The sequence below is a fragment of the Bombus vosnesenskii genome, unplaced genomic scaffold (genome assembly GCF_011952255.1).
Source record: "Bombus vosnesenskii isolate JDL3184/JDL3185 unplaced genomic scaffold, Bvos_JDL3184-5_v1.1 scf7180000013294, whole genome shotgun sequence".
Classification (NCBI taxonomy): Eukaryota; Metazoa; Arthropoda; class Insecta; order Hymenoptera; family Apidae; genus Bombus; species Bombus vosnesenskii.
This window is the reverse complement of record NW_022882945.1, coordinates 154,882-166,711: the sequence shown is the minus strand read 5'-3', so window position 1 is coordinate 166,711 and position 11,830 is coordinate 154,882. Positions and strand designations below refer to the sequence as shown.

The window sequence follows — 11,830 nt, the reverse complement described above, 5'->3', positions numbered from 1 at the left end:
TAGTACTTCCATTCTAAATTAACTTTATTTATTAGTATATATTAATTACATAATTTATATACAATAGAAATATTATTTTTAAAATACTTATCTATATGAAATGAAATTTAATTTTTCAAGTTAAACTATTTATAACATATATAATGTTAACAATTTTACACTTCGTTATATAAAAAATTACAAGAAAGCAAATACATCTGTGACAACTTTATAACAGTAAATGTTTATTCTATTAATAAATTTATAAACGGTTATAAAAGTGGCATGCTTATAGATGAACAGCTAATATTTATAATTTTTCTATCATAGAATATTTATATATATTAGGAAGCAAGGTAATCACATCTAAAATTGTTTTTACCTGTAAATTGTGTCAAGCTTTTTACAGTATGTATTTTCTACATATTATATATCATATATTGGCAGAATAATGGTCATCTTTTTAAAATACATATTCCATAAATAAATACAAGATACTTACAATCTAATATACAAAAGTACTTACACAATTTTTAAATATACAGAATTTTGCACTATGTGAGACCTAGAGAACCAAGCTGAAACATCAAAAAATTAAGATTTAAAGTAGAAACACTTTTAATATATGGAATACATATAATAAAAGTTAAGTTGTAATATATATCAAAATAAATAAAACATTCGAAAAAAGCTAATTTTATTTCTGTTTATTAACAGGTATTTGCTTTTTATGTGTTATAAATTAATGTCATTAATGTTAATGTTATGTTAATGTCATTAATTAATGTTTGGAAAACATTGATAAGTTATCTTAAATAACTTATCAATGTTTTTCAAACATTAATTAAATAAATATTAATTAAAAATATAAATATTCTTTCAAAAAATTTAAAAACTTTTTACCAGTGTCATTTTATCTTCTTCTTTCTTAAGTACTTTTGCTGTTTGTTCTTGATCAAATTTGACAACTGCAGCGATCACTCTAGCAAGCACCATTGTTTCTCTTCCCATCATGTATTCAAATAAAATGTTTCTAAGATATTCAATCTCTGTTGAATCTTCTAGTGTATCATGCCTCAACTTCATTAATTTTCTAAGTTCAGCTAATTCTCGCCTCTGTGCTGTTAGGGTTTGTTGAAGAGTGTGAAAAGAACCAGTATTTGATTGTACAGCTGCCATTGCAACTCGTGAAGTGCTCTCTAATTCCTAAGTAAATTAATAAAAATTAGTAAATTCTATTTTACTTATACTGCTTATTTTTATGTTTATGTTAAAAAATAATGATAAAATTGCAATGAGTAAAATTGGTGTGTTTACAAATTTGAAAGAACTTTACCTTGTTAATTAAATCAGTTTGCATATCAGGCTGAAAGAGACAAAAGTATAAATAAAATTATAAAAAATGAAAAAATAATTACATGAAATTAAAATAAGTAATATAAATATAACAAAATCTTAAAAGTAAATAAAAAAAGAAATATAAAATAAAACATCATTTTGTAAATTATGAGGTATTACTATTTTTTATAATTTTGTTGTAACCAACCCTTCTTTCATTTCGCCATTCCTGTGTTAATTCATTAATCTCTTCTTCGTGTTTTGCTTCCAACTTGTCAGTTTTCTGTTGCACAATTGATTTCCATTTTTTTTCTATTTCTTTAATTTCATCTGCATGTTCTTTCTTCATTATTGTAATTTTTTCCACTAACTGGTTTATATCTTTTGCTTTTTGTGACATTAAATTTTTATTTTCTAAAATTAGATTCTCAATTTGCTCAGATTTGGCTGTTAATTCTACTTGGAAATCTTTTAATTGCTCTTTATATTGTTGAATAAGATTTGATTCATAATTTTGCTGACGATCTAAACAGGGAAATGTAATAATATATTTACAATATATTACTATAATATTTTTGTATATTTATTATCATCATATACAAGGTGATTTTTTCACTTTGCATATGGGTTGGGGTTCGTTAATTTAAAAACAATCTCGACGAGATGATAACACCGTATCGGTATATATAATCTGTTATTACAAGCCGAAATATCATCTCTGTTAAATATATATAAATATATATAAATATGCATAAATATATGTAAAATGGAAACAATATTATAAGAAGAATTCTAATTTACCGAATCGTCTTTCTAATGCAGCATGTAACTCTTCTTCCTTATCATGTAACTGTGCTTGAAATTCCTTAACTAGTTGTTTTAATCTCATGCTTTGCTCCTCCTCGTTTGTTTTTAATTCTTGCTTCAAAGTATCTACTTGATTTTTTAATTCATTACTAACGAAATGCATTTCCAGTTCTTTTGCTTGGAATGTTATTAATGCTTCATCTAGTTGTGCTTCTAATTTTTTATTTTCTTCTTCCAATTTGTCATTATTTTTAGTAGAAAACTCATGTACTATTTCACTACTACTTATACTTTTTACTTTTTCATTTAGTGCAGTATTTGTTTCTCTAAGAACCTTTATTTCATTTTGTAATTTTTTAAAATCTTCAACAGTAGTTGTTGATTTGTTTGTTTCTATTGCTACTTCCTCTTCTACTGATGAAGATTTTAACCTTTCAATTTCTTTCAACAATTCCATATTTTTAGTATCTAGTAATTTTAACTCTGCTACTTTTTCATCTACTATAAGTTTTAATTCATATACTTCCGTTGTTAATTGTTCTTCTACTACATCTTTATTCTTTATTTGAGATAATAATTCCATATTTGTAGATTTTAATGTATCAACTTCATTTTTTAATTCAATATTCTTACATTCTATTTGATCTAAACTGGAAACCTTAGATTCTAAATTATTTACATAAGATTGAAATTTCGTATTTGTATTTTCTAATTCTATAATTCTACTTTTTAAAGATAAATTTTCAGTAATTAATTCACTGTTTTGTAATTCCTTTTTTTCTAAATCACTTTTTGCTTTATTTAAGCTATTTATTTCTAATTTTAAGCTATTAATTTCCTCTTCAATATTTTTTAATCTTGCAACTTCCTTGTCCAAAAGTTCTAAATTCATTAGTAGTTCTTTATTCTTTTCTTCCATGTTAATATTATTCTCTAACAATAAATTTAATTTATCTACTTCATTATGTAAACTTGCATTTTCCTTTGTAAGATGTTCTTCAATTTCTTCTACTTTTTTCTTAGATGAAGTTAATTCTTTAAGTTGGAAATTCAGTTCCTGATTGTTAAACTGTAATTCCGTATTTAATAATATACTTTCATTTAACCGATTTTTATATGATTCAATTTCTTTTCCTAATTGTGTATTTTCAGTTAGTAATTGTTGATTGTGTTTGTCATAATTTACAACCTTTTGTTTTAAGTTTTCATTAGATTCATTTAATTCTTGATTATGTTTCAGAAATTCGTTTTGCTTATCTTTTAGATTCTTATTTTCCAAATTAGTTTCATTATGAATTAATTTTAGCTTTTCTAATTCAGTAATGATTGCTGCATTATTATCTTTTAATGTTACTATTTGACAGTTTTCAGATTTTAATATATTTACTTCATTTTCCGATGTTTTTAACTGTTCTAATAATTGTGCATTTAAAGTTTTTACTTCATTAATTTCGTCATTTAATTTTTGAATAGTGGCATCTTGTTTTTGTTTAATAGTTTTTAACTTCGTTAATTGCTGGATTTTTGTTTGTACTTTTTGCTGTAGAGTTTCATTTGACTTTGTAAGCTCAATGATTTCATTTTCATATTTTTCATTTTTGACTTTTAAATCAACTAAAAAACTTTCTTTAGTTCCTAATTCTTCGTTTAAGGTATTTATTTTTTTATCTTTTTCAGACAAATTTTCATTTAAAATTTTTATTTCTGATTCTAAAGTGTTTATTTTTTCTTCTAATTTATTGGAATTAAGGTTTTCAGATTTTAGTAACGTAGCAATTTTTGTTGCTTCTACATATTTCTGTTCTAATTCCTGTAATTTTTTTGTGTTACTATTTGCTTCTTCAAGTTGTACTTTCAAATCAGATATTTCATTTGAAAGTAATTGATTCATATCATTAACATTGTTAAGTTCTTCCTGCAAAGATTTAGATTCTATCATTAATAATTTCACTTGTTCAGGTAAATTTCGTAAGTCATATAATTTGAAATTGAGATTATCTATCTCAGCTATAAGTTTACGATTTTTTGTATCAACTTCGCATTGTTGCTCCAATTTCATGGACATCTCATTTAGTTGTTTGTTATAATTTTCCAAACTTATTTCCAAATTAGATTTAAGATATATAGTATCTTTTAATTCGGTTCGTAATTGATTATATTTTTGTTTAAGTTCTTCAAATTCCTGTAATTTAGTTTGGAAATTTTTAATTTGCACATTTACACTATTCTGAATAATATTATTCGCTTTTAGAAAAGCATCAAATCCATTCTTTAAGACAGAAATTTCATTGTTGATCTCCATGAAGCATTTCACTGTATTGCTTTTAATATAGATGTTATCTTCCTTTAATTTTTTAGTAGAAATTTTATAATTTAAAATATTTTTAATTAAATTATTTTTCTCTTCGTGAAGTGAAGTAATATTAGAACTATCTGTTTGAAGTCTATTTTTAAGATCGGAGATAGTAGATTTACAGGATTGAAGTTGTGTGCATACTCCTAATAACTCGTTATTTTTAATTTCTAACTCATTGTTCAATGTAATTATCTCTGTATTGTCTTGTACTTTTTCTTTAAGAATTTTCATTTCCGCTTCCTGACTCAATAATCTTTCTTTCATGTTTTCAAGCATTGTTTTATATTCATTAACTTTAGCATTGTAATTTTCACATACTTTATCTCTATCAATTAGAGCATTTCTCATATTTTCTAATTCTTTATCAAGACTTTGTATGGTAGCTTGTAATTTTTCAATTGTTGCTTCTGCTTCTTTCCTTTTTTCTTCAGCAACAATTTTATGTGCATTTTGTTCATTTTGAAGCTCTGTGTATTTTAATTTGTAATTTGAAAATTCCATATATAGTTCTTCTTTATGTATTTGATATTCTTTAGTAATCTTTTGCAATTCTTCTAATTTATTTTTTGTCTCTTGAAGTTCAATTTCCTTTTCATTTAATTTAGACTTTATATTTTGATATATTTCAGTATCATGCACTTTTGTAGTTTTTTCTATGTTTTCTTTATTACAATCTTCTCCATGATGTTTTGAGTCCATTTTTTCATCTAGATCATTTAATAATTGCTGCATTTCTTGCTGTACTGGTTTTAAAGCTTCTGATTTTTCATTTGTTATATCTTGTACAATTTCTTTTTTTTCTGAATCTGAATTTTGAGTACTATGTGATAATTTTAGTTCTTCCACTTCAGCTTTATATTTATTAACAATTCCACTTAGATTCTCTTTGGATTCTGTCACATGCTTCAAATCCAATTGTAGCTTTTTGATTTGTTCTTCTTTATCTTCTAATTCTCTGTGTATTGAAAGTTTATTTTCAGCTAAGGATATTACAGACTCTTCCTCGCGTTTTTTTAAAATAATCATTTGATCTGTTAAACTTTTAATTTCTGTAGATGCATAACTTAACTCCTTTTCCTTTTCTGTATAGGAATTTTTTAATGTTTCATACTGAGATTCTAATATATTTTTTTCTGTTAATATTTCAGAAAATTTTTCTTTATTTCGTTTCAAAGATTCTTTATACTTCAAAACAACATTTTCCAATTTCTTTAGTTTATCTTTTAATTGTGTATTTTCCACTACCAAAGTATTTTCTTCAGAACTAATTGACGATCCAGTACTTAGGTCAATGAGATTATCTTTTAAATTTCCTTTATCATTAGTAGTATCTGGTAAAGTAGATTCTAAGTTTGGTCCAGTTGTTTGTAAAAGTTTAATCTGCAATGCATATAACATTAAAATCTGATATAATACAATAATAGTAAATTTTTTAATATTACCTTTGTATTTAATGTATTTATTATGTGATCTTTTTCTTCAATGTCATTTCTCAATGCTTCTTCCAAATGAGCTTTGGCCTGTTGTTCTAACTGACACTGTTCTTTTAAGTCAGCTATTCTTCTTAATACTTTATCTTGGGTTTCTACTAAGACTGATTCTAATTTGCCTTTTACCCTTTCCAATTCTTTATAATGTGTTGCTAAATCTGTATATCTTCCACGATATTTGTGGTATTTTGCTTGCACTTTCCGATATGCTGAATATATTTGATCTTTTGAAATTTTATCTAATTGTGGATTTATATTTTCATCTATCTCACTAGCAGATTGATCCATATCAGACTAAAAAGGAAATGAAAATGGACAGTTAATTACATTCAAATATTAATAATTTTTTAAAAATATTATATCTCTTGATGATAAATGTTCTGTAATACCTGTAAATGATACAAATTAGCAGGACTTTCATAAATTGGAAAAAGAGATGAAGTATCACTAGTAATACTGCTAACTGATGATCTTCTTGAAACACCTATAGAATTTGACGTAGGTGACATTAAATCTACATTTTGAAAACCATGTTTTGCAGGACTATTTTTGGGAGTTTCTGTAAATAATCACTTTTATACTTAAATTCTTCTTAATTTAAAGTAATAAAGCGATATATAAAAAAAGAAAGGCTTACCATCTCCTTCTTCCGTTAAACTAAAATTGTCATTAGATACAGATAATTCTTGTACTGAACTGTTAGACAAAGCAGGAGATACTACCGCCTAAATTAAACCAAGTTATTAATATATAAGATAGATATTTAAATTTTATTTCAATTATATTAGTAAATCAACATATATTTAATCATCAGATATGACAAATGTATTTTTGTAAAAGTAATAATTTTTTTATAAGTACACAACAATTTTATTTTATTAAGCAGACTACAAAATACATAATTTATGTCTTAATTTTATATAAAACGTCAAACCTGTGCTAGTTGTTGCATGCTTGCCTGTAATCTGGCAGGCGATTGTTTCATTTCTTCCGCGAGTTTATCTTTAAATTTTTTAAACATTTTGACAAAATTTGTATGATATTGTAGTTTTTTATTAAATTATATAAATTTCCATAGATTTTTATTTACATCAAAATTAGGTTGGGATCGAAGACAAACGTCAAAATTTAAACACAAGTACAAGCATTATCCTACATTGTTTGAGAAAATAATTTCAGAAAATATGCAAATCATTGATTATCAAACACGATATTTAATCCTTTGATATAATATATTTTTACTGCAATATTAAAACTTTCACGTGAGAACTATGTATACGTAGCACAGTTATTGCCATTGATGTTGATAATAGTAGATTGATCTGAAACTATTTTTGAATGAACGTAGATAAACTGGTTCATTATATGATTTTTGTGTATTGTATACAATTTTATTTCTTTCGATGCATATAATTCTTCTAAGTAATTAATTAGAAGGAATAAATAAATAAATAAATATAATCGGAAATAAAAATTATTTCAATTAGAATTGAAATATAATATACTATAGGGTGATCATATAGTTATTTATCAAAAAATATTTCAGTTTCTTATAATATTTTTAGAAATTTGAAATATAAATTGAAACGAAATATTGGATTAAAACATTAATATAATTGTCTTATTTTAGCGTAGCTTTATATACCAACTTTTAATCTATATAATGTTCACTCATTTCTTATAATCATCATATACATAAAATCTAGTTACTTTCACGCATTGGTTGAGTATAAATACAACGTGATATAGTTTACATGTGAAATAGAATACTGTTGCTTATATCATTTAATTTGTAAGGAATTACAATAATTCTACTTTCAATGATTTGATTTAAAAGGAAAACATTTTCATTCTGTAGGAAATGGTATGGTATTATTGAACGTAAAATGAATGAATAAGTGACTAATAACCTTACATATTAGTTCTGTAGTTAATAAGTTTATACTTATTTATTAAACTATCTTTAAAGAGAATTTTTATAATTTAATTTACATACTCAAAATTTTAATTTTTTTTCTATTTTGTTTTGATAATATTTGAGAAAAGTACACTTAAATTAAATCTTCTGAGAATAAATTTAGAAAATAATTTTTTATAATGTATTACACATGTGTGTGATTCTATATATAGAAACATTTAATTTAATTATTTGTAAGTTTAACTTGTACATAATATTATGTTACAGGCTTCAAATGATAGTATACCTCCACCTACTGCGGTACCAGGGTTTCCACCAGCGACTCCAAATATTGCTTCCACTTTTGTACCACCTATTATGCCTACTGCACCTTTTATACCTCCTCCCAGTTTACCACCTGGTCCACCCGGTATAATGCCTCCACAGTTTTCTATACCTCCACCAGGTTTTAGTTTTCCAATTACTGCTGCTCCCCCACCTGATGCTGGAGTCATAGGTTAATACCTTTTTTGATTAAAGGATATTTTTCATTTTTTATAAGTAATGTGCTTTATTTAAATATCATTTATATTTTAGCTGCACCTCCTCAAATAACGGCACCAGGTATTCCTCCACCTGCACCTATAGCAAGTGAAGCCACATCAGGTGTTCAACCTATTGCAACAACAGAAAAAAAGACTGATTGGACTGAACATAAAGCTCCTGATGGAAGGACGTATTATTATAATAGTGCTACAAAACAATCTTTGTGGGAGAAACCAGATGAGCTAAAAACACCCAGTGAATTGCTTTTATCACAATGCCCTTGGAAAGAATATAAATCAGAGAATGGAAAAGTATATTATCATAATGTGACAACTAAGGAATCTAGGTGGACTATTCCTACAGAGCTAGAAGAACTAAAAGCAAGAATCGCAGCTGAAGAGGCTGCAGCTGCAGCTGCAGCAGTTGTTGCAAGTGCTACGAATACGTTAGTAAAAATTATATTTATTATAATTCACATATGTACATACATATGATAAAGAAGCTTTAAGGTTGTAAATGTAATTATCAATATTTTGCCTTTTCAGTATAGTTCCTGCAGGTATTCAACATTTATCTCCAAATGTTGCAATTGCGAATACATCTCAAACTAGTACACCAGAACCAGGTGGAAAATCTGCAATTGAACAAGCCATGGCTGCAACTCTTGCAGCAATAAACATTCCTACTCCACCTGCAAAGCCAGATGAAGATAGCAATTCTGCAAAAGGATCAGCAAATGATAGTCGTACCAGTACTCCTGAACCAAAAATGCAATTTAAAGATAAGAAGGAAGCAATTGAAGCATTTAAAGAATTGTTAAGAGAAAGAGATGTTCCATCAAATGCTACATGGGAACAGGCAGTGAAATTAATCCAAAGTGATCCTAGATATCCACAAATGAAAAAATTAAATGAACGTAAACAAGCATTCAACGCATATAAGACACAGAAACTTAAAGAAGAACGTGAGCAAGAAAGATTAAGGTAAGTATCATTGTGTAATATTATATAAAACTAGCACATTTTAAATAAAAAATATAAAAACAGATGTCATTTCAAACAGATTGAAGAAAGCTAAGGAAGATTTAGAACAATTTTTATTAGAAAATGATAGAATGACAAGTACAACAAAGTATTATAAATGTGAAGAAATGTTTGGTAATTTGGAAGTGTGGAGGGCTGTTGGTGATTCAGATCGCCGGGATATTTATGAGGATGTTATTTTCAATTTAGCCAAACGTGAAAAAGAAGAAGCAAAACAGTTAAAAAAGAGAAATACTAAAAGACTAGCTCAAGTTTTAGATACTATGACTGATGTTACATATAGAACTACTTGGCAAGAAGCACAAGCATTACTTTTACAACACGCAGCTTTTGCAGAAGATGCAGACTTACTAGAAATGGATAAAGAGGATGCATTACTTGTTTTTGAAAATCATATACGTCAACTAGAAAAGGATGAAGAAGAAGAGAAAGAACACGAGAAAAAACGTAGAAAAAGACAAGAACGAAAGAACAGAGACGCATTTATAGTAAGTTTTACAAAATTATGAAATTTTATATCACTTTTACTAATGTTTTCAATAAGAACAATTATTTCACAGAGTTTGTTGGATGAGCTTCATGAACAAGGAAAATTAACATCCATGTCATTGTGGGTAGAACTTTACCCAATGTTATCTGCTGATTTAAGATTTTCAGCTATGCTTGGACAATCCGGATCAACTCCACTAGATTTGTTTAAATTTTACGTCGAAGATTTGAAATCTAGATTTCATGACGAAAAGAAAATTATCAGAGAAATTCTGAAAGATAAAAATTTTGAAGTGCAAGTTAATACTACTTTTGAAGAGTTTGCTACAGTCGTATGTGAGGATCGAAAATCTGCAACATTAGATGCGGGCAATGTAAAATTAACGTACAATTTATTACTTGAAAAAGCTGAAGCCCGAGAGAAAGAACGTGTAAAGGAAGAAACCAGAAAGTTTAAGAAATTAGAAACTGGCTTTAAAAATTTACTAAAAACTCTTAATGTTGATTATCAAATGACGTGGGATGATGTAAGAAGTAAGATTGAAGAAGAACCAGATTTTAAAGCAATAACATTAGAAAGCGAGAGAGTTAGAATTTTCAAGGAATATCAACATGAACTTGAAGAAAGCTGTAGTCATCATCACATTAGAAGTAAAAAAAAGAAAACAAAAAAGGTGAAACGGAAGTCACGGTCGCGATCACATAGTGTAAGTATATTATACAATTTTAGAGTCTAAATATTTATTTTAAACAATCGTTTTATTCTATATTAGGAGTCTGAAGGTAGTGATAAAGGTTTGAAGAAAAAAAGACATAAATCAAGATCACCAAGTGTTCCTAGCAAATCGGATAGTTCCGAGTCTGATACTAGAAAATCAAAAAAGAAGAAGAGTAAAAAGAAGAGAGGTCGTAGTCATTCCGTAAGTTCAATTAATATTGCAATATAATTAACAATTTTCTAAGTTTGTTTAGATTTAAGTTTAATAATTGCACATGGTTGGTGTAGCGATCACATTCGAGACTTCCGTCTTCTGAAGAATCACCAGAAAGAAAACGAAAGGAAGAAAAACATAGAAGACCTTCTGCACATAGTGAAGGGTCTGTTACTGAAAATGCTGAACATCATGAACTTTCAGAGGATGAGTTGGAAAAACAAAGGGCACAACTATTACGTGAATTACAAATGCAGCAAGAAGACAATTGAAAAAAGTCTGCTTGCTAATAACATCTGTAATTTTAGATAATTGCAATATTAAATTAAACGTGATTTGTACATGTTGAATTATTCATTTATTTCTTTATTATATATATATATATATATATAATATATATATATATAATCTATATATATATAATATATAATATATATATACATATATACTATATAATTATATACTATATAATATATATATAATATATATATTATATATATTATATATATTATATATATTATATATATATATATTATATATATTGATAAAATTTCTTTATAATTCATAGTAGACAAAAAGAACAAACAAAGTATGATCAGATAGAGAATCCTATGATATACAATAAATCATAAATCTATAAAAGTATATGTACCCGAAGTGAACATTTTGATTATATATTTTTTGAAAATTAAATTTTTTAATACATTGCCTTAAGACCTTGTATCTATCTTTGTGCATTTGATAAAGTATACATTAATAAAATTGTTTCGGAAACAATATATAGTAACAATGAAAATATTTTATTACATTCATTTGGTTTACATTTTGTTTAAATTTCATCAATTTCATTGATGTTACTTTGTATTGATACTATACTATATTCCATAAAAAAGAAACAAGATGTAAACCAAATGAATGTAATAAAATAATTATATATATATATATATATATAA

The 11,830-nt window shown here is 26.1% G+C and overlaps 2 protein-coding genes across 5 annotated transcripts; one reads left to right on the top strand and one right to left on the bottom strand.

Annotated features, from left to right (window-relative positions):
- Nucleotides 1–339: 339 nt before the first annotated feature.
- LOC117232978 (golgin subfamily A member 4-like) lies at nt 340–7,327 on the bottom strand. Of its 3 annotated transcripts, none has more exons than XM_033492801.1 (9): nt 6,905–7,327; nt 6,608–6,695; nt 6,360–6,529; nt 5,923–6,264; nt 2,119–5,860; nt 1,526–1,842; nt 1,316–1,345; nt 883–1,185; nt 340–557 (listed from the first exon to the last, which is right to left on the bottom strand). In XM_033492801.1, the coding sequence occupies exons 1-9, from the start codon at nt 6,989–6,991 to the stop codon at nt 534–536; spliced, it is 5,103 nt and encodes a 1,700-aa protein (XP_033348692.1). In that variant the 5' UTR covers nt 6,992–7,327; the 3' UTR covers nt 340–533. The 3 variants fall into 3 exon arrangements, with proteins under 3 accessions (XP_033348692.1, XP_033348694.1, XP_033348693.1); XM_033492803.1 differs by having other exon boundaries at nt 6,360–6,454; XM_033492802.1 differs by lacking the exon at nt 1,316–1,345.
- A 345-nt stretch (nt 7,328–7,672) lies between these two features.
- Nucleotides 7,673–11,220, top strand: LOC117232993 (pre-mRNA-processing factor 40 homolog A). 2 transcript variants are annotated; one of them, XM_033492822.1, is made up of 8 exons: nt 7,673–7,834; nt 8,156–8,384; nt 8,465–8,858; nt 8,959–9,396; nt 9,476–9,944; nt 10,017–10,652; nt 10,719–10,865; nt 10,952–11,220. In XM_033492822.1, exons 1-8 carry the CDS (start codon nt 7,832–7,834, stop codon nt 11,147–11,149), a joined length of 2,514 nt encoding a protein of 837 aa, XP_033348713.1. In that variant the 5' UTR covers nt 7,673–7,831; the 3' UTR covers nt 11,150–11,220. The 2 variants fall into 2 exon arrangements, with proteins under 2 accessions (XP_033348713.1, XP_033348714.1); XM_033492823.1 differs by having other exon boundaries at nt 7,692–7,762.
- The last annotated feature ends 610 nt before the right edge of the window (nt 11,221–11,830 follow it).

What these genes read in the sequence shown, in the direction of transcription:
- LOC117232978 (XM_033492801.1), bottom strand. Translation starts at nt 6,991, where the DNA reads ATGTTTAAAAAATTTAAAGATAAACTCGCGGAAGAAATGAAACAATCG. An exon ending in TTTAACGGAAGAAGGAGATG is followed by an intron (nt 6,530 to 6,607) that starts GTAAGCCTTTCT and finishes GATTATTTACAG; the next exon opens with AAACTCCCAAAAATAGTCCT. An exon ending in AAGAAGATAAAATGACACTG is followed by an intron (nt 558 to 882) that starts GTAAAAAGTTTT and finishes TTGATGTTTCAG; the next exon opens with CTTGGTTCTCTAGGTCTCAC.
- LOC117232993 (XM_033492822.1), top strand. An exon ending in CGTGAGCAAGAAAGATTAAG is followed by an intron (nt 9,397 to 9,475) that starts GTAAGTATCATT and finishes CATTTCAAACAG; the next exon opens with ATTGAAGAAAGCTAAGGAAG. An exon ending in AGAGAGGTCGTAGTCATTCC is followed by an intron (nt 10,866 to 10,951) that starts GTAAGTTCAATT and finishes TGGTTGGTGTAG; the next exon opens with CGATCACATTCGAGACTTCC.